We start from the raw sequence: 22,967 nt of genomic DNA on the forward strand, positions 1-22,967 counted from the left end.
GCTTTTCAACTTGCAGAAACTTAGGAAATTCTGCACCCCTCAGCCCTTCCTAAGGAATCTACTAGAGCAGGGGTCTGCAAACTGGCCCAATGATCCAAATCCAGCCCACTGCTTGATTTTGTAAATAAAGCTCTATTGGAACAAAGCCATGATCAATCATTTATGTATTGTTTATGAATGCTTTTGCACTACAGTAGCAAAGTTGAGTAGAGAGACAGTGACACTGTGACCCAGGAACTTACAATACTTCCTATACTTCTCTTTACAGAATGTTTGTCAAGTAATTTAAAACAGGAACTGGGATTGTGGTCCCACTGCGATGAGAAGGAAAACTTCACCAAAATACCTAATGGAGAGTATTTTACATACAATAGTAAAATCAAGGTGGAGGAAAGAGGAGAAGACTAATGTACAAAAGGTTTATGCTGTGAAAAAAGAACACAGAAACTGTGCAACTAAAAATGAGAGAAGGGAGAGAAGTAGAAGGAAATAGAACAAACATTTTATCATAATGCAGTAGGTGAGTGTTAAATGATACGGGAGGAAAAAATGCATAGGCCAGAGAGTAAAGTGTTAAGAAAACAGGTGGTTCAGGATGATTTTAAGAAAGCATTAAACGTGACCAAAAACATGTCTCAATGACAAAAGCCAAAACTCACAAAGAAGATATAACCCTTAGGTATATTTATGCACCAATAACAAACAAACACCTTTATAAACCAAAAATGAAAGGAGACGTAGATAAAATAATAACAGGAAACAGTAACAGTAGGAGATTTAATACACCAAACTCAGTCTAAGGCTGATCAAGTCATATAAAAAAAAGAGAAAGCTAATCAATAATGTTATATAGGGAATATATATTTGTCAAAATGGATCATAATTATCTCACAGAGATTAGATAATTGATTTCTATAAAGTAGAAAAAGTACAAACAATCCTCTAAACCCAAAGCAATAAAAGTTAGTAACAAAAATTGAAAACAGAAAGAAAAAAAAAAAGGAAAATTGAAAACAGAAAGCCCTTTCCACCTGAACAAAATTTTTAAGGCTTCTCTTAGAAACTGTTGAACATAAGAGGAAATGCAAACTGAAGTTGTAAAGAAATTTTTTAAAGGAATGACTATGAAAAACTACATATCGGCATCTATGGGATACATTTAGCGCGGTGATCTGAGGCAAATTCACACAGTATGCACTTTTATTTGTAAAAATGGAAGAATGAAGATAAATTAATTAAAGTATGGCCTCAAAAAATGAAAAAATAACCAGCTAGGAAAAAAAGAACAACTAAAGAAAGCAAAATATAAAAGCAGAAATGAATGAGATACAAAATAGAAAAACGAAATCTTGTTTTTCAAAATGAACAAACCCCTAGCTGGCTTGATGAAGGAAGAAAGGGAGAGATCACACATAGACAAAATAATAAATGACAAAGGAGAAATAATCATCAAAACAAAAAAAAAGAGATTACTTTGCCAACATCTATGCAAATAAACGTGAAAATCTATATGAAATAGGTAACTTCCTAGATAAATACAGATTACCAAAGTTCTGATTCTTGTGTTAGAAAGCTTAAATTAGGCAATTTTCAAAGAAGAAATAAAGTTATTACAGCAATACCCCCAAGAAGCACCTTGCTCAGATGGTTTTACAGGTGAATTCTAGTAAACCATCAAAGATCAAAAAGTACCAAAGCTCTATGAGTTATGTAAGAACATTAGAAAGGAAGGAAACTTCCCTAACTTCTTTTATGAAGCCAGTAGGATGCTAACAGGTAAAACGTAGATACCAAAATACTAAATAGAATATTAGCAAACATCCAACAGTACATTTAGAAACTAATATACTGTGATGAAGTGCAATTTATTCCATTAATACAGGGCTGGTTCTATATTAGGAATTCCATTGATATCATTCACCATAGTAATATAATTAAGGACAAATATCATATGATTAAAACCACAGATGCCAAACAAATCTTTGGGAAACTTCAACACCCATTCAGTGTTAAGAAAAGAAAAACCTCAAGAAATGGGAAAGAGGGATGCATTCTTAACATGATAAAAGATATATAATTAATTCCTCATGCAAGTATTTTATTTAGTGGGGGACTACCAGAGGTTTTCCAATAAGGTCAGGAACAAGAAAAGTATGCCCATTATATCATTCCTGTTCAGTCTTCAACTACAAGCATTAGTCAGTTGACTAGAGAAATCAATTAGATTTATGAGAATGAATAACAAGCAGTAAAGCCACCTCTGTGTGCAGATGATATTACTGTACACCTGAAAAGCCCTATAGAAACAACGACAGATTAAGCAAAACAATAAGAGAGATCAGCAAGGTAGTAGGATATAAAGTTACATACAAAAGTCAATGGTCTTTGTGTACACTCACACACACACAGCTAGAGGACACTTTAGTAGAGAAAATTCCATATACAATAGCAAAAACAAACCTTAAATGCATAGAAATAAATTTAATGAGAGCATCTATGCAAGGAAAAATTTTAGACACTCCTGAACGACATAGAAGGAAATTTAAATAAGCACAAAGACATTGGTCAATGTTCTTGGATAGAATAACTCAACATTAAAAAGATGTCGGTTCTCCCTAAACTAATGTATAAATTTAATATAATCTCAAAAATATCAGCGAACGTTTTTATGTTGTAGATCAATGGATAGTAAAATTGATATTTTTTTAAATCATGCAAGAATAGCCAGGATATAAGTGAAAAAGAAAACCTATAAGTGGGGAGTAATGATACCAGGCATTAAAGCACGCTATAAAACCTCGGTAATTATAACACTGTGGTACTGGTACATGAATAGACAAATAGTCCAGTGAAACAGAATAGGAAACCCAGAAAAACAACCATAATATATGGAAATTTCAGTATATGATGAAAGGGCATTTAAAATCACTGAGGCAAAGATGGACGTTCAATAAATGATGCTGGAACAACTGAGACATTTGGGAAAAGAATCAGTGTAGATCCATATCACACACTATACACAAAAATAAACTGTAAACGGGTTAGGAATCTAAACAAATGAAACCATAACAAAATCTTTCAGAAAATATGGCAGGACCTTGCTTTAACCTCAGCATAGGGAAAGACTTTCTAACTGTGACTCAAATTTCCAGAGGCAATGAAAGAAAACAATGATCTGTGTGACTACAAAGGATTTTTTTTAATGTACAGCAAACACATCATAACTAAATCAAAAGGCAATTGACAAATTGAGATAAAGTATTTGCAGCAAGCCTCCCGGACAAATGAATAATAGTCCAAGTATATACAGAACTCTGAAGTACGGAAGGACAAAAGGCTAATATTTCTACAGAAAAATGGGAAAAGATATGAGCAGATAATGCACAAAAAATATATAAAACAGTCCTCAAAATATAGTCAAACTTTCTCATAATTAGACAAATGCATACTAAGACAATGCCGAGATATCATTTCTCACCTACCACATCAACAAAGGTCACAAAAGTAGGGCAACATGTTCTGTTAGTGAGTCTGTGGGGAAACAGTCACAGTAGCTAGTGGGAGTGAAAACCAGTACAAGCCTTCTGGAGAGAAATTTGGAAATACCTAACAGAAATACACATGCACTTCACTTTTGGCCCAACAATACTACTGCTGGGAATAAAACTTGAAGATCCATTTCCACCAACACAAAAGTACTTATGCCTAAGGTTATTCACTGCAGCATTGTTTGTCGTTGCAGAGTGTTGAAAACAAGTTAAATGCCCCTACATATGTCAGCGGAGTCCAATGCAGCTGTAAAAAACACAGACACAAAAACAAAAACAAAAAAGCAATGAAGCCCTCTATGGCATAAAGAGTTTTTTTTATGGAATGCTGCTAACTGAAAAAGGAAAAGTGCAAAGGAGCATTTTAAGGTGCCGTCCTTCATTTAACAAACAAGGGAATATAAGAAAACATATATGGATCAGTTCATTTGTGCAGAGTAAACACAGGAAAGATTAAACCAGAAACTAAAGAGATTGGTTATCTACAGGGGGAGTGTGGGAAATAAGTGGGGAACGGGAAGGGGTTAGAAGGCATGACGAAAGAGTGACACTTGTCTAATAGATGTTTCTGTGCAGCCCTGACTCTTTGAATCACAGTAATATTTCACATACCCCAGAATTAATTAAAAAATCAAAATCAACTAAGATGTGGGGAGGAGGCAAGCTCAAATACAAACACCACAAAATTAACCTAACTATATGACAAGTGAATGTCTTAACCACAGCTGAAGAGGTGAGAAAGAAAATAGCTAAGCTAAGCAATGTGGGGAAATAGTACTTCTTTGATTGCATCCTCTGAGGCCTAAGGCATAAAGAACTGTACACAAACACAAGTTATCAAATCTGTTTCTAACAGGTGTATTGGGTAGCATTTCTGCAAGTACTTCATGTATATATCAGGAATGAACAAGTAAGTAAATATTGAAGATAAGGAGAGCCAGGTCACACAAAGAAGTTACAAACAAGGCTACAATGGATTAACATAAGAAGTATCAGTATGAGCTCCTGGCTTTCAATATCTATACATATAGGTAGAGAAACTGAGAAGTATCTGTAAACATGAGTATATACATACAGTATATTTCCTTCATTTGTGGATGGAGAGGGAGGACTTAGCAGCAATGAAACCGCAATAGCAATGAACACACACTGAGATATTGGTTTCTAAATGTCATTTTCCAAGGAAAGGAAGCTTGGCTCTTTGCAGAAGTGTTTTTTGTTTTTATTTCAGGGCCGTGGTGGGGACAAAAACACAAGATGAACAGGAATACCTTACAGTGTCAGCAAGGAAGTACACAAAAAAGGATCAGGTCTTGCTGAAAGAACACAGACCCCACCAAAAGATGCTTGCAGTCACCAAAGCTGGAACAATTCAAGAAACTAAATAATGATATAATTTGATTATAAGTCACAATGTAACATAGTTATTCATGATTCAATACTGACATAAATAATTTGATTAGTTATTTGATTCAATAATTTGAAATAAAACAATTTTTATAAACAACTTGAAAGTTTATAAATAAATAAATGGGGGAGAAAAGACAGCTCTTCAGAATGCCAATGAACCAATGTAGTAGGAATAAGGAAATAGAAAGTCACCATTAAGTCATAATTGTTGTAGGCAAGATCAACAGATGGATTTTAAAAGTCGTGAATAACAGTCTGAGAAGAAATAGGATATTTTCATAGTCTGAAAGTATTTCCTACACGATATTTATTACTTACAAATAGGAAAACAGTACCATTACAATGGAGGCACACAGTTGTCCCCACCTTAATCAAGTGTTGCAAATGAATAGCATCATTAATACAACATATGGACATCATGTACCCCCACACATGATGCTTGGAGAAGGGAACAGAATCGCTTTTGCAGCGCCGTGGTATAAGACCTAAAATTAAGGCACAGTGACATGTATGCCTTGACATTTGGGGGAAAACCCAGAGGGTCTCAAATGGACTCACCACAAGTTCCCATTCCCCTTTTGTGCCCCCAGGAAGAAGGTCCCCTAGCCAAAGAACCAGCCTTATCAGGGGAACTAGCCACAGTGCCTGCTCGCCCCTGACTATCAGGTTTCAGTTCCCTACCAGCTCACAGAAGTATTCAAACAAGCCAATCACATCCTCCCATGTGAACCAAGGGTCACCTCGTCCTCTTGCTACTACAGACTGTCCCCCACAGCCCCTGCTTGTTCACTCTCTTCCAGAGAATGACTCCTGTGGGGCTCTACCTGGCCAGTAGTGTCCTCCTCCCCAGGCTGTGAGTAAATGTTACTAATAAGCTGCTGTGGGGAGTATCTGTCCAGTGTCAGGTGTCGTGTGTTCAGCCACCCCCATAACACTAGGGCGGAAATTCCTCCATCATCAATGGGATGAAGGGGAGGAGAATAAAACCGGTATTGTTGCCAAAAATTTGTAATTTCAATCAAATCACAAGAATACATCAGAGAAACCCAAGCTGACAGACATTCTATAAAATACCTGACCAGTATCTTCAAAAGCGTCAAGACTGGGAAACACCCAGAAAGCTTAAGGAACTGTCAGCCTGGAGGAGACTAAGAAGTGATGGCCAAATGCAATGTGGTATCCAGAATGGGATGCTGGAATAAAAAATGAGATTACTGGGACAAATGGTGAAATTCAAATAAAGTATGTAAATTAGTTAATCGCACTGCATCAATGTTAATTTCCTAATTTTGATAATTTTTCTATGGCTATATAAGATGTTAACATTAGGGAAAGCTGGGTGAAGGCTTTCTATACTGTTCGCAAAGTTTCTGTGAGCCTAAAATTATTTCAAAATAAAGAACTTTTTAAAAAGTTCAGTGGTTAAAGGAATGGTTATGGTATCAACGACACTGTTTAATAATAGTTTAACTTATTGAAATACGGTTGGGAGGATGGATAAATGCTCGTGCCACATCATCCAGCACAAAACTATTTCAAACTGCTTTAGAGAGCCCATTAAAATAAATGAAAGTGCAGTCATCTCCAAGATGTAGATGAGTATTTATCTGCTCTTCAGAAGATAACCATTTGAAGTATAAAAGCAATGAAATACCATATATATATAGATAAGGAGAGACCAGAGAGAGATAGAGGTGGGGGAGGGGGGAGAGAGAGACAAACATTTCAATACTTACAATTTAAAGTCTGAGGTATCAAAACAAACCGCAAACAAAACTGAGGTGCAAAGGAGAAACACAATTTTTTTTTCTTAACAAGCGGGAGGCTGATTGAGGGATTTCAAAGAGAGAGTGCGAAATGATTAGCCACACAACTGAAGCGAATCACAGCTGAGGAAAGAGGAACGCACGGCGCGTGGACAGGACAGTGGTCCCAGCAATCCGTTCGACTGCCTTTCTTATTAACCCCCAAACCTTGATCCTGGGTAATTTAATTTAGGTCAATAGAGGCGTAATTTATAGAAAGAATGCTGTTGTAATTTACCTGATTGGAACAAGAGTTGGAAAAAACTTGAGCTGTCCAAGACCCCAGCAGTAGGAGCAGTTTCCTCCCTCTCCGGAAATCACAGCGGACACGCCACAGTGTTGCCCTCCGCCTCAGTGTTGGCGGCACGTGGTGTCTTAATGGCTCCCTCTCAAAGTTAAGCTCACCGGAAAAGGACTTGGATTGGTGCAGCTCAGGTCACGTGACCCCCTATAGCTCAATGTATAAGGTACTGGGAGGCGGGGCCAGATTCCCGACCCCACCCAGAGGGACCGAGGGGAGAGAACCTTATGGGTGAGAGGGTTCTTCTCAAGTGCCAGCCCCACCCTCCTGCATCTCCTTGGCCAAGTGTCTATCCTTGTGGCCTGGGCACCGCCTGGCCACGGTTTCTGCCAGGCGGCTCTCAGACCTAGAGAAACGACATCCAAATTCATAGGCTACACAACAGAGGGTGTGAACTTAAAAACGAGTGGCGGGCTTCCCTGGTGGCATTTTTAATGTTTTTTATTGATTTTAATGTTTAATATTTTGTGATTAGGCTAATTTATTGAGATGGAACACTTGAAAATATCTAGTAAGCAACTAACAAAAAAAGTTCACATATATTTACCATGTTATCAAAGAGTTCACATGACACTGTTTCATAAAAAATAAAAAATTTCAATTTTAGACTTGACAGTTTATCTGTGTGGTGTGCGCATTTCTGTCTTACACTTCTTTTACCCCCAAATGTTCACACACTTATATGCAGATTTTTCTTCACCTCTCTCAGTGGCTGGACTTTTCTCAGGGCATTGAGATCCAGGAAGGGATTGTAGACATGGTGTGGAAAATTCCAGAAATGTCCAACTAATGCACTGGAGCCCAATCTCCTCTCTCCTTCCCTCTGCCTTGAAACCTCTCTGGTCTGGAACTTTCAGAGCTACAATTCCGGCTCTGACCATAGGGGCATCTATCTACATTGAGGACTTTTTTTTTTTTAAAGGAAAATACATGATTTGTTTTCTTTTACTGTCATTACAGGGACCCACAAAACTCTGACTGCTATTTCGTTTATAGTTTTCAGGTCTGTTCTTTGTTGTTTGGTTTTTGGAAGTGTTTGTTTTTTGGTATTATCTCTCTGAGGTGGGCTGAGGTTAATTCCAGCCATTTGACTATTTTCAGAAAATTCTGTTACTTTGTACAAACTAACTTAAGACAATCTGCCACACTACAGCAATAACTTGGTAAATCTATGCTTGGAGGAGTCATCTTCCATTCCGTGGAGCTCAATTTCAGTCTCTGTTTCCCCAGGTAGCATCTGAATGACCCTAGACAAGCTCCAGCACCTCAGTAAGCCTCAGCAACCTTGGAAAGTTGGTGATTCTGATATCAGAGCCCCTTGTGAGGAATTCATGAAAGAATAGAGGCAATGTAGCAAGTACAGAGCCTGGCGTACAGCTAGCACACAGAGTTCTCTGGGTTTGCCGTACGAAGGAACACAATGTAGTGTAGCTGAACCAGAGTCTGGCATACAGAGCTCCCTGTGTTTGTAGCCAGAAGTACCAAGGTCCCCTAAGCCTCCTGATCCCAGATGCCCTCCTCTGCAAGGGTGGTACAGTTGGAAAGAGTTCCCTGGGTGTTAGGCTGGTAGCAAACTCAGGGGGCAGTAATTACAGGAAGTGAAGTCTCCTCTGGTCCCCAGGGCTGTCCTCCTCTATGCCCTTGGGGAAGGGACTTCCTGTTAGGACTCCATCTTGTTTGTGTGGCTCTGACAAAGTGGTTTGGGGCTTGCACTCTCCTTCTTCGGCAGCCCTTCCTGATATTCTCCAAACCTCCAGCTCCAGACCCACAGATTCTCTTCACGAGCAGCCTGTGAGGAGAGTGGTGACAGATCACTGCCTTCAGGCCACCCCATGGGTGAGTTGGTCAGCATGAGACCTTGTCCTCAGATCCCCACAGGGCAGGAGGGATTCCGGGTTCCCTCCCTAACCTCAACCCACAGGACCCCCAGCAAGCTGACCCCCCTTTAGAGAAGGCAGGCAGAGGGCTCAGGCTCACTATTTCCCACTCTCTTGAGGAAATGGGCCAAGTGGGCTCTGACACACCCATCCTGATTCCATGTGGAAAACCTCCCCTCTTATGGAAATGGCCATGGCTGAGGTGAATTATTTCCCCTGGCTAAGGAAAAGGCAAAAGTCATGTGATCTTCTCAGGTCTAGGGTTTGGAGAGTAGGGAGGGTCATCTAGGTGGGGCGTGGGATTGTGTAAACTAATATTCCTTGGATTTATATGAGGTGGGGGAGGGACAGAAAACCCACCATTACCACTGAGTATTACATTAACTAGTCAGGGTAAATTGTATTAGTCCATAGAAGCTTACTGAGGCTTGCTTTGTTGCCCAGCATATGATCTATCCTGGAATGTTCGATGAGTAGTTCTTATGTGCATTGTTCTATGTCAATTAAATACATTTGTTAACTTAAGTAACATTTTGAAACCTTCTCCCTCTAGCTGAGTTTTTGCCTGCCATTTTGTGCATCACTCAGTGAGCTGTGTAAAAATTTCCCACTGTGACTGTGAATTTGTCCATGCTCTATTTCTGTTAGATTTTGCTTTGCATATTTTGGCTCTATTTTAGGACATGCATACAAATTTAGAATTTTATATTAATATCTCCTTATTGCATTGAACCTGTTATCAAAAAGAAATCTCCTTCTTTCTCTAGTGATTCTTTTTTCTTTAAACTGTACCTTTACTTTTACTAATAGGGTTATACCAGCTCTCTGTAGGTTACTGTGGAAAAGGTATACATTTTGCCATTATTTTTTTATTTTAAAATTTCCTAGATGATTAAAATTTGCATGTGTCTCTTTTCAGGAGCATTTGATGGAGGGTTTCTTGTCCAGTCTGATAATAGCTGTCTTTCTATTTGGAATAATAGTCTGAAATTTTTAATGTAAAAGTAGATGTAATTTGGTTTATACATACTATCTTACTGTATATTTATTTTTGTCTCTTCTAAGTTCTTTTTCCTTTCCTTTCCTTTGAAATGATTAACATTTTATAACTATTAAATTGTTACCTCATGTGGCTAGATAAACATTCTTTTGCCATTCTTGTAGTGTTTACCCTTCAGATTACAATGTACATTTTTGCCCTTTCAGTCTAGTGTTAGTTAATTAGTTCTTTAAAACTCCTCAGACAATTAGGGGACCTTGAGACACTTTGATTCCATATACCCTCCAAATTTATTGTCATGCATTTTCATTGTCTATATATTTAAATCCCCAGAAGAAATTACTATCATTGTGTTATATAATCAACACTCATTTAAATTTGCCTACATATTCACAAATGTCATTAGTCTTTCTTTCCTGTATCTATGTGCCTCCACCTGGGAAGATATTTCTTCTGCCCAAGAAAGAGTCTATAATATTTCTTTTAGTTTGAGTCTTCTGGTCACAAATTTTCCGAGTTTTTGTTACAGGATGAAGAAATGAATGCCTTTTTTTAAAGAATGTTTCTCTTTAAAGCTTACTTTTTCTCCTGTTACAATAATACTGTTACACTGAGTTGATATCTTGTTACTTTTGGAAACTTCTCGAGAAAGATCTCTTCAAATACCACTTCTCCACTGTTCCCTCCCCTTCTTTCTGGGACTCCCATTAACCATGTGTTAGCTATGTTCACTGCATCACCTTTAATTATCTCCCCCTCGCTTTTGGTATTCTCCATGCTATGTCTCTCCAGGCTGCATTCTGGATCTTTTCATCGGACTTATCTTTCATATCTCTAATTCTTTCGTCAGGCAGGGAGATCACCTTTGACCCTTGAACCACCACACCAGGCTAGATTTCAGGGTAGGTTTTATTGTGCCCCTAGAGCCGAGCAGAGAAGAGAGAGTTAGAGGTGAAAAGCCACTTGTCCCAGGTCACATAACCTGAACCAAGCAGAGCAGGGACTAACATCACAGACTAAACCCTGGGTCCAGACCCTTTCGTCTGTGCTTGCTTTCTTCTTGGCTGTGAACACTCCCCACCTATCATTTCCTGAGAATTGGAACCACAGTGAAGTCTCTCAGCCTTTTTTTTTCTTCCTAACTATGATAATTTCCTATTTAGATTATAAAGTTGGTGGTATTTCTTCATTAGCTGTGATATTTACCCAGGAATTTTTCTGGTACTGAGACCATTGATGTGATATTCTCAATTTCAGGGTACAATAAGCAAGTAAACTCCTTACAAAGAAGAGCAAGATGCTGTCGTATTTACAGAAGGAGGTATAACAGCTGGTCTGAACAAGTCAGGCCTGGTATTCATCCTTCATCCCAGCAACAACAAGATGGAGATCAAGCAGAAAGTGATGTTCACAAGGACAATGGAGTAAGATAGTAAGTGACCAGTCAGAATAGCTGAAGTGCACCAGCTAGTGGAACAAAATCATGTAGCTAAATATGTCACTCTTCTCTCTAACCTGGAAGAGTGAGGAATGATGGGATCAGGTTAACGGTTGAGCAATCTTTATTGTAGCTCTGCTATCATTGGGGAAAATGTAGAGAGGACTTCCCAAGACTATACGGACCACTTTCTTCTCTCCACTTCCCCACAGTGCTCCCTATGCCCTTCCATCCTGTCATCGGAGAGGCAATTTTCAGGAACAAGACGAAACCCCTGTTAACAAGGAGACAGAGCAAAAGCCTCCAGAGAGAAGAATGGAGAGAAACAGGCAGGATGAGACCTTGGGGAGCTGGTTCAAGATCAGAGTGAGTGTGCTGGCTAAATGGACCTAACATGTAGAAGAAGATGACAGAGAGAGTCATGTTGGGCGCATGTAGAGATGCTGGGACTTTTCTCTCGTGGCAGTGGAGCTGGTAATCTCTCTTGTTATTACTAGGAGTTAACGTCCTAGATCATGTGAGGGCAGGTTCAGAGAAGCAATATAAAGGGAGCAGACTGACTGCAGGGAGCATGGGAGACGCTGTCTAAAACAAAGGAGGAAACTACTGCCAAGGAGATGGAGCAACTCCACACCAGAAGACGCAGTTTGGCTCAAGCTGAGTGTGGGAGGAGGTTGAGTCTCTGGGATCCTCGTCAGAGGGGCAGGCCAGGTCTGCCTTAGGTAGGATCTCTTAGAACTTTATAAAAGTAAGTACGTGTGAAAGATATGAAGTCGATTATTTCAGGAAAAGTATTTAAATGGAAAGAAAGGGTATATAGGAAGTCCGTGTCTGGTGTAAAAGTTAGCGATAACAGATATTGTCCTATCTTAAGAAATTACCTAAAGCCTGAAAAAAGGTCCTAAAGCAAGACACAGCTGGGTCTTATCTTAACCTTGGATTCCATTGTATCACTTTTCTTTCCCCAATTATTTCTTTGCCTCCTAGGTTCCCTTCGGTATTAAATATGATGAGAAGTGGCTGCTGAATTTGATTCACAAGCAATGCAGTGTCCCCTTCACCCCTGTCGAAGTAAGAGAGGACATTGAGGCCGATGAGAGGAAACGGGGTAGATGGCAGGCCCAGATGAGAAATGGCTCTGGTCTCATATTATGCTTCTCTTGTCACTCTCCCTACAGTTTCACTATGAGAAAATGGAGGCCCAGTTCTTCGTTCAGAATGCCAACATTGCCTCCGCACTGAAGAATGTCAATGGCAAGATTTACAATGAGGCTAATGAAAGGGTGTGTGTCAAGGGCATGAGCAGGGCTAGCTGGGAGCCAGAGGGCAGGGCAGGGGCATGGTCTTGCTTGATCCCAGGGCTCAGATTTCCTGGAGCTTACCCAGCCCCTCTCGTGTTCTCAACAGATATCTATCTTTGTTGATCCCTGTGATGCACCCCACTCTGTGCTGAAGGAGCTGAGGTCAGAAAAGGTGGAGCAGATAAAGGTAATGCAGACTCAACACAACCTGTGCACTCACAGCCAGACCCACCTATTGCCCCCGATCACCACCTCAGACTCAGAGCCCCTGAACCCCATCCCTAACTCAGCAGCTGCCCGTGAAGGAACGATATGATGCCTCCCAGCAATCTCGTGACATCCAGAGAGTCCGCTCCGACCCTGGTACGGCGACAGCAGCAATTGTAGAGCAGGTGAGAGCAGAGCGGTCTAGCTGGGAAGGATACTCAGGAATGGTAACTCGGGGAGGGGTTGGTGCTGGAGCTGTACCAGCCAGGAGCCTCTCAGCCCCCGATTCCCTCCTCCTGGCTTCCTGGAGACTTGATGACCCGTGATACTGGAATGGCGCAAAACCCTAGAAATGGCATGGCTGCCTCCCTGCAGATCCATCCAGGGAATATGCCCAAGATGAGGACCTTAGACCCAATGTTGGGGCTGGTGGTGATGGTGGGAGAGATTAGGTAGAAGAGGCAGATTGGTCTCAGGTATCCCCTGCTGGGGTCCTCACTCTAACTCTTTCCTCATCATAGATTTTGGCCTTGGACCTGAGTGATAAGAAACCCTACCAGCTGCACGGCCTGTCCAACACTATGCCGAATGCTTCCAACACCAAGAACTGGAACCTGTCCAACACTGAGGTGAGGTGTGGTACCCAGATCCGTCTTTGAAGGGAAGGTGGGAAGGCTCATGTGATGGTGACAGAGGAAGGGAAATGGATTTGTAGGAAAAGGAAGGGACTAGGGGTGCACGGCCATCCTGGCTCAGTTTCTCTGGCCCATGTGGTTCCTCCTCATAATCACAGGTGAAGTCTGCAGGGGAGATGGACAAGGGTGAGCGGCTGGAGCCAGAAGGGATGTGTGCAGAGAGAAACCCCCTGTGCACCACCTTCCCTGATAAGTCAACCAACATAAGGTCAGATGTATCCTCTGTTACCCGCTGGCAGCCTGAGCTACTCCCGAAAGTGCCCGTTTGCAAGGGGCAGCTGATGTGGACCTCAGGGAGGACTATAGACCCTATGCTCTCCTCTCTGCATCACAAAGTGGACAGAGTTTCAACCACAATCCATATGGGCCCCCAGCCCAACATGTGCATATTTTACATTCTTACCTGCTGTGTCTGAGCCATTCTGGGGCAGGTGAAGAGCTGCAAAAGGGGTGCCATTTCACATTTCCTCTCTCTTCTTCCCTGACCCCAACCACGGGAGAGCTTCTTTCCCTTGCCTTTGTTTTCTCTCTCTCCCTTGTCTCTAGGCCCGTATGTCTCTGTCATCTCACCCCTCGTACCTTCACTCCCTTTCTGTCTTCATCCCCCTCCATCTCCCTCCCTGAGCCCCACCTCACTCACCTCCCTGCCCCAGCATCCTGGGCCACCCATGGGGGGAGTCCAGGTCTTGGTCCAGGTCTTGGCAGAGTGCAGGACCCTAAGTGAGGTGGCAGAGCCTCGGGCACACACCCCAATCCCTCTTCTCCCCACAGCCTTCAGCCGGGCCCTGGAGGAAGGAAGGGAGGGGAAGGAAGCCCTGCAGCATGAGTTTGAAATGCTGGTCATGGTGACACTGGAGAAGGGAGTCCGTGCATTCTGCGGGGAGCTACCCAGGGGAAGGAGAGGAAGGGAGGGAGGGAGGCGGGGAGGGAGGCAGGGCATGCTCTCCCTCTGTGTCAGTCGATGGGGGACGTGTTCAGGGCCCTGGAAGGCTGGGACACTGGGGTGTGGGTGTACTTGCTCCCATGAGGAAGAGGGTCACCTCCACAGTTTCGCTGACTTTTCTGTTTTGTCTTGATTTTGGCAGCTCCATCCTGGAATTGTTCCCCAAGTTACTAACCTTGGTAAGTGTATTCCTTGTTCACAGACTCCTCTAACTGGCACTGACAGCACCCACAAACTACTCTGAACCCCATTAGGTCTTGCCACAGTTACAGTTTTGAAACTGACCCTTAAACGTCCTGGGCGGAGGGGGATGGTACAGCCCCTGTGGGAACCTGACAGAGGCTCTGGATCTTCTTCAGCCATGTTCTTCACAGGCTTTGGGGAACCCACGGTGATGATCCAAACTGTAGTCCTGCCCATGGAATTTCCAGGGCCCTTTCACCCCTGACCTCTGACCCTCACCGTCTCTTGGGCCCATCCTTTTCCCTGATCATCCAACACCACCTCCTGGTCTGCACTGCTGACATCCTCTTCTCTTCCCCAGGATGGCCAGGAGACATCCCCACTGGCTAAGTGTGGTATTGAAGCCTGCAAGCGCTTACCAACCTGCAAGGTGAGGCTGGAGGATCAAGCCGGGTTTTAAGTGGAGCATGAGAAGGGTGTGTCAGCCCTGGTCCTGAGGACTGTTTTGATTCCAGGGAAGCTACTTTGGATCTGATGAGCTGAAGAGCCTAGTCCTGCAATTCCTGAAGCAGTAAGTACCTCTTGGAAGCTGAGCAAGGGGAGGAGGGCTATGAGAGGTGAGGCCACCTAAGCACAGGTCTGCTCAGGGGAGTTTTCAAGTCTCATTTGAGGTCCAGACCACAGAGATAGACTGTCTTCACTGCCCTCCCTTAGGTACTACTTGATCCATGACTACGGAGACCGACAGGTTCTCGCAGGGGCTTATCACGAGGAGGCCTGCTTCTCCCTGACCATTCCCTTCCACCCCGAGGACCCAGCCCCGTGAGTATCACAGCACAGGCTCTGCTCCTAGGCCGTGTGGCTCCCCAGCAGATACAGGCCAGCTCCTGCAAATACGCACCACCCACTGTTGCTCTTTGTCTCCTAGAAGCAGCTTGTGCGAGTACTTCAAGGACAGCAGGAATATGAAGAAGCTCAAGGACCCCCGTGAGTGTGCGATGGGAAGACTGGGTGGGAAAGGGCGGTGAAGGGGTCAATCATAGGGCCCAGGGCGTGGCAGCCCCTGACCTTCGCTCGCTTGCCCTCCCCTCACAGACCTGCGGGTTCAGCTGCTGAAGCACACAAAACGTGTCATTGTGCACACCCTCTGTGGGTTGCCCAAGACTCAGCATGACTTCAGCTCCTTCGTGGTGGACATTTGGTTCCAGATGGTGAGCGCCTGCTTCCTCCCTCGGGCGGTCCCAGGAAGCCATGGGTGGGTAGGAGGTGGAGGTGGTGACTGGGCGCCTGGGCTCTTCCCTTTCAGGAAACGATGCTCTGCTTCTCCGTCAGCGGGTTGTTCGAGGAAGGTAAGTGTGTGTAGACCCCCACCACTGATGTCTCATTGCTGCCTCCCCCTGGCCAGGCTCACTCCCAGAACCACCTAGCTTCCCTGACCCCCTCCCCTCCCCTCCCCCACTATGTTCTCCAGCCCTCAGGCTTCCCACAGACAACCCAGGTCTGAGCTGTGTCCGTGTTTGTCTGCCCTGCACACCCTGGGCGTTGGGGACATAGGCTGTGGAGTTTGGTGCCTCTCATCCCAGATCCTTACTGTGAGAACTTGGGCCGCTATTGAACCTCTCAGTTTCCTCATTTGCACAATGGGGTAGAAGTATCCACCTCTTGGGCGGCTGTGAAGAATGCATCCCGTGAACTTGTGTAGTGGTTGTCAGCGGCCATGTCACTGGGCGCAGACTGCTCCTATAGCTGCCCTCCCCATTCGCGACACCCTGGCCCCCGTTAACAACTGCCCTCTTAGCATGAGTGTCCAGTCACTCCCTGACTGGGGACCGCCGTGTGAGCATGTACAGCACGTGCGGCTCTCAGGGGTACTGTTGTTTGTTTGCTGTTGAAGTGGAAGGAAGTTCTCAGGGCTGTGTGCGTGCCTTCACGCGGACCTTCATCGCTACCCCTGCCAGCTACTGCAGGTGAGAGCCCTGTCGTGGGTGGGAATACCCATCCTCGCCTGGGCTCAGGGGCGTGGGAATGTGGTGGCACAGACCTTAGGTTTACTCGGTATTGTGGAAAGCCAGCAGTGAGATCCCAGGAGCAGTCTAGCCTAGTGGTTAAGAAGAGTATGGGCTCTGGAATCGGCCTATGCATTCACTCCTTCCCCAACACTCACTCGCTGTGTCCTTGGTCAAGTCATATGACCTCTGTGTGGCTCAGTGTCTTCTTCTGAGAATGGGGATCAGAGTGTCCAGCCCTTGGGCTGTGGTAAAGGGTAAATGCGAAATTGCCCGTGGGTTGGGGATAAACCTATAAATCGAGTGAAGGTGGTAGACAGCCTCTCCAAAGGTGGGCTCTGTGGGGAGGGGCAGAGGTACCAGTCAAGGAACCTGGGAGACAGACACAGGAGGGACGTGGAAGGAATCTGGTTGCTGAGTGCCACTGGGAGCAGAGTCAGTATTGGGGGTGAGGGTGTCCATCCATCAGTTGTCTGGGGGTCCATTTTTCCTTCAGTCTGTGCATCCTGAATGACGAGCTGTTTGTGAGGGATGCCAACCCCAGTGAGACCCAGCGGTGTTCTGCCTCCCAGTGCCTACACCCACCTCCAGCTCCATGTATACCATCTCCCAGCTGCAGCAGGACATCATGCAGGCATCCTCCACCCCATCTGAGATGAACCTCTAGTGGTCTCAGAAGTGAGTGCTGAGTTTGCATGGGGATAGGAGGGAGCTGGGAGGAGTAGAGGAGGGATTAATGGGAATTTTCAGGTCATTATTTTAAATCTATTTTTTCTTACAAATGTTTACTTGTGAAAAAGTCCCTAATTTCACACTAATACATTTCCATGTACTATAAAATATAGGTTTCCTATCTTATATACTGTTTTGAAACTTCTTTTATTAGTAGTACCAGCATAGTTTCTTCTCAGTATATGTGAAGCTACATTACTCTTTCTAAGATCAATATATTAAACAATTGAATTCCTGGAAGCCATAAGCTACTATTGATAGCCATTTACCTTTTCAACTCTTTTTCAGCATTACATGCAATGGCATCTGCTCATTCTGGTACATACATGTTGGTAAACTTGAAGGCTTGCTCTTGTAGCATAGATTTAGCAGTGAAGTTGTGTGGTCACGTGTCTCCAGTTTGGTCCTAAGGGAGGTCATCTATCCTCCCGCACTACAGGTGCTTTCAGTACAATGACTAGACTATACCAGAGCTAAACATTTCTTTACTCATCAAAAAGTGAATTCTGAGAATTCAGAGATAAGACGAAATAGACCTCTAGGGTTTCAGGAAGGTGAAGGCGGACAGAAGTCAGGTGCCCTGGGGTTGACACTCACGGCTGCTGGCTCTGCTGACATCCCAATTCTTTGTCTTTACTTTCTTCAGTCCAAGGGCAAAATTCCAGATGAGACCCTCATCCACTGACCTGGGATCTTGAGAACAAAACTCTGCAAATGAGCCTTTAGATGTCATTTTCATCCTCATCATATTTGTTACCTCTCTTCTCTTAACTGAAGCCATATCCATGACTTAGCTTGCAGTCCAGCTAATCACGAAGCCAAAGGTTACCATGTAGGCCTGCCCGTTGCTCTATATTTTTCCCACGCATGATCCTTGTTTATCTTTATATTAAAGAGTAACATTGCACATTATATGTTGTGTGTCTTGGATTGCTTTTCCCCTGACCGAACCATGAGTTAGTGGGGCCAGGACCAAAAGGTCCCATCTCCCGCATCATCCCTGGCAGTCTCTAGCATTTATATCTGACCTACACAGTGCTTGAAAATTATACAGTAACAACTCCATTCCTGGACTACCCTAAAATCCAAGCTTTGCCTCCTGATAACCTTCTCTCCACCACTTCAGTACTCACAAGTTGTGACCGTTCTGATGTTCACTTCTATAAACAAATATAATGGATTTAGCAAGTAAAGTACCATATTTACTCCAATAATTATGGGTTTCTTAATCATTTAACAGGTCTAAAGCTTTGTTAACATTTTTATTAGGTTCTTAGGCTCTGTACCAAAGACTGTATTCCCCACAAATCCTGTGTTGTTTTTTTAACTTTTTAAATTTGAAATAATTATAGATTTACCAAAAGTTGCAAAAAAATGTGTAGAGAGGTCATGTATACCCATCACTCACCTTCTCCTAATGATAACACCTTGTATTACTTTAGTACAGTATCGAAACTAAGAAATGGACATTCGTACATTCCACTGAGTTTACCACAATTTTGCCATTTTACATGCACTCATTTATGTGTTAGAACACTTGTGTATAATACTTATATATATAATTCCATGCACTTTTACCAGCTGTGTAAGTGTTCTAACTATCACCACAAACAAGATAAAAAACTGTTTCATCACCACACGTTTCCCTCATGTTAGCCTTTATAGCCACACCCACGTTCTTCCTGATCCCACATTCCTGAACTCTGTCAAAGAGTAGTATAATTTCCTAAATGTCATAGAAATGGAATCCTATAGTACATTACCTGTAGGAATGGATTTCTTTCACTCAGCATAACTCTCCTGAGATCCATCCAAGTTGTAAGGTGTGTCTATCGTCTGTTCCTTTTTATTGCTGAATAGGATTCCATGGTGTGAATGTACCACAGTTTGTTTAGCCATTCCCCCATTGAAAGCCATCGGGGCTATTTCCCCTTTTTAACTATTGTGAGTAAAACTGTGATGAACTTCATGTAAAGGTTGTTGTGTAAACATAAATTTTCATTTCTCTGGGTAAATTGCCCAGAGTGCAACTGCTGTACCGTATGGTAATTGCATGTTTGGAAAAACCTGCCAAATTGTTTTCCAGACGGCCTGTACCATTTTGCATTCCCTTTGGCAATGTATGAGTGACTCAGTTTATCCAGTGTCGCCTGCATTTGGTTTTGTCACTTTTTTTCAGCCATTTGGATAGGTGGGTTTAACATTTCATTGTGCTTTTAATTTGCATTTGCATGACGGCTAAAGATGTTGAATAGCTTTTCCTAAGCCTATTTGCCCTCTGTTCATGTCTTTCATCGATTTTATAATTGGATTAAGAGGCAAGAAGTTACCTCTAGAGAGCTGCCCTGGCTCTGGCTAACAGGCAGAGTAAGAGAGTGTGAGGCCCCTCGAGACTCACTTTTCTTGACAGGGAGGGCAGAAGTGGGGCTGAAGCTATTAAATGTTCCTCAAATTAGGACTGAACTTGGATATGGAACAGGATTAAGAGGTGGGGGCATCTCTGGGTCCATCTGTGGAGATCTGGATAGGGCGGGAAAAGAAGGGGGATATGGGGGAGAGGAAGAACAGTGGAAGGAGGGAGATACGGGGGGATGCCTTCTAAATGATGCTGGATTCATCACTCTCAGCCTGCTCAATGGAGTGCACAAAACTAGTCTCCTAGACATGTGGTTTTCAACTCTGGATATCCATTAGGATCCCCTCTAATGCTCAGATTCAACCAACTGAATCCGAGCCTCTAGGGATAAGCCCAGTCATCAGTATCTTCAAGGTTCACCTCCGTTGATTCTAATGAGCTGTCAAAATTGAAAACCTTATCTGATGGTGTATTAGTTTGCTATGGCTGCCATAACAAGATACCACAGGCTGAGTAGCTTAAACAACACAAATTGATTTCTCACATTTTAAAGGATGGAAGTCCAAGATCCAGGTGTCCACAGGTTTGGTTTCTTCTGAGGCCTTTCTCCTTGGCTTGCAAATGGCCTCCTTCTTAGTCCTTCTTCACATGGTTGTCCCTCTGTGCATACACACCCTGGTATCTCTTTATGTGTCCTAAACTCCTCTTATAAGGAAACCAATCATATTGGATTAGTGTCTACACTAACGGGCTCATTTTAATTTAATCACCTCTTTAAAGGCCCTATCTTCAAACACAGCCACATTCTGAGGTACTGGTGGTTAAAGCTTCAACATATGAATTTGAGTAGGACACAGTTCAGTCCACAACAGATGGTATGAGAAATACCTTGGTCGGAGAAATTCGTCTCCCTTTTAGCTACCTTCCTGGAACTACTATACAACACTTCTGCCATCACCTCATTAGGTAGGAGTTGGTCATATGACCATGCTTGCCTGCAAAGCAGGCTATAAATATGTTCTTTTACTGGAAATATTACTGTACCAAATAAATGTGGGATTCTTTTATTAAGAAAGAAGGAGAATTGGTATAGAACATATGCTACACTTTCATACCCAAGGCAGCTAGAAGCACTACCTCAATTATCATGTCCTTTCTACCCAGTTTTCCAACCACAGTTTTCATGGGTTCAAACAAAACTGCTGCTTCAGAGACACCTGAGGTCCCTCTCCCATCCCCCCAAATCCCATGTCCCAGACCATGCCTGAGTCCTCACAACTTAGCGTGCTTAATCTACGTCATTCACTCACTCATTCATTCATTCAAAAAATATTTATTGGTTACCAATGATATGTGAAGCACTGTGATAGGCACTGGAGATAAACCAGAGAACCTGACAGACAGGGTCATGGTTCTCATGGAGCTCACATTCTACAGGGGTTGATTCACTCAAGATTTAAAAGCCATTAAGAAAATAATATGGGAAAATGTGACAGAGAATGACTAGGGTGGGGAAGGCAAGGAAGGATTTTCTGAAGGCGTAACTTAGATTTAATATTCAAATAACAAGAAGTACACAGTCAGCAGTGGGAAGATATCGAAGCTGAGCCCTCGAGGCAGAGGGAAGAGCAAGACGAACGGCCCTAAGATATGGGCAAGCTTGGCAGTTTTAGGGAACAGCTTGTATGCCAGTGTGTATTGGGAGGACAGCGTTAGAAAATGAGGTGAGAATGGTAGGAGGGGCCCAATAACAGAAGGTCCTGTGGGCCATGGTAAGGACTCTGGCTTTTGATCTTATTATGATGGAGCCATTGGGTGCTTTCTGAAAGGAAGGGAAATTATTTTTATAATGTACTTTATTAAAGCTCATTCTAAATGTTCCTTGGAGGACAGACTGAACTAGAGCAACTGTAAGATCAAGACACAAGATTAGGAGGCTACGACACACATGAGAGTGAGAGGTTACAGTCTCGTAGACCACAGTCGTAGCAATGGAAGGGGTGAGATGGGGTTTGAAATGATATGTATCTTGGAAGTACTGAACTTGTTGATGAAGTCCACGTTTGTGGTAAGGGATAGAGAGGAAGTAAGTGTGTCTCTTGCAATGTGGATTTTGGCAGCTGGGTTAGGGCGGTTTTCTTCGATGGGGAAATGAACGGAGGACCAGCTTCAGTGCAATGCCAGGAAACTGACAGTTCTGTTTTGACCATGTCGTTTGTGGAGCCTATGAAAAATCTGGGTGGGGAGCATGTGGTTGGATGTATAAGTCAGGAGATCCTGAGAATATTTTTGGTTGTGGCAAAAAAAAAAGAAAAACCCAAAACAAAACAAAAAAACAAGCATGCAAGCAAACAAATGAAAAACCCAACTGTACAGTTCAATCTGAAAATACAGGTTGATTTCACATATGAGCATGACGCAGGTCTAGATTCTGGAAGGGATACAACGACATATTAAAAACCAACTTCACTGAGCTATAATTTATGTTCAACATAATGCATCCATCTTTTTTTTTTTTTTTCTGTGCTGCGCGGCTTGAGGGATCTTAGTTCCCAAACCGGGGATTGAACCTGGGCCCAATGCAGTGAGAGTGCCGAGTCGTAACCACTGGACTTAGCTATAAGGCTAAGGCTCTGGCCTGCCAGGGGCTACTAAGTGTCAGAGAAGAAAGATGTATGTCTGGAATATAACTATCATTCACCCACCTATTCATTCATTCATGCACCTAGCGCATGTCAAGCTCTGTGCTAAGAAGGGAAGATAGGACCATGAAGAAATTCAATGTCTCTGTCTTCCTGAAGATTAGGAGGCGAAATAGAGAACTGCAAGTGGCTCTGGTTGCTAAATAGTAAGGGAGGTATTTGGTGAGATAATTGGGCCCCCAAAAGGTCTAACCCCAGTGTACAGATGCAACTCTTCCCCTTCTGCATGTCTCATGGACAATGCTGTGGCATGACCTAGAATATAGAGCTGTTAGAATAGAATGAGCCTGAACATGCTGTGCATAAATGGCTGAGGAAACAGCTTTCCAAACCTTCCACCCAGCAAACAGCCCTGATGATGTGCAGAAGTAGATCTCAATTTCATTTAATTCTCACAGTTGGAGTTGTATGACTAATTATTTTGTCTCTGTGTCTAATTAATAAGCTGAGGTTAAGAAGGGTC

The 22,967-nt window shown here is 43.1% G+C and overlaps 1 protein-coding gene across 1 annotated transcript; it reads left to right on the forward strand.

Annotated features, from left to right (window-relative positions):
• Positions 1 to 8,896: 8,896 nt before the first annotated feature.
• LOC308608803 (nuclear RNA export factor 3-like) lies at positions 8,897 to 17,381 on the forward strand (the record flags this gene model as incomplete). The annotated part of the gene is made up of 16 exons (XM_081222137.1): positions 8,897 to 8,900; positions 11,199 to 11,373; positions 11,592 to 11,745; positions 12,367 to 12,450; positions 12,558 to 12,662; positions 12,787 to 12,867; positions 13,409 to 13,516; positions 13,681 to 13,790; positions 14,668 to 14,704; positions 15,070 to 15,138; positions 15,224 to 15,279; positions 15,423 to 15,530; positions 15,637 to 15,695; positions 15,804 to 15,919; positions 16,015 to 16,057; positions 17,287 to 17,381. The coding sequence occupies 16 exons, from the start codon at positions 8,897 to 8,899 to the stop codon at positions 17,379 to 17,381; spliced, it is 1,404 nt and encodes a 467-aa protein (XP_081078263.1).
• Between the last annotated feature and the right edge of the window lie 5,586 nt (positions 17,382 to 22,967).

Source organism: Mesoplodon bidens (genome assembly GCF_964165515.1).
Source record: "Mesoplodon bidens genome assembly, chromosome: X".
Lineage (NCBI taxonomy): Eukaryota > Metazoa > Chordata > Mammalia > Artiodactyla > Ziphiidae > Mesoplodon > Mesoplodon bidens.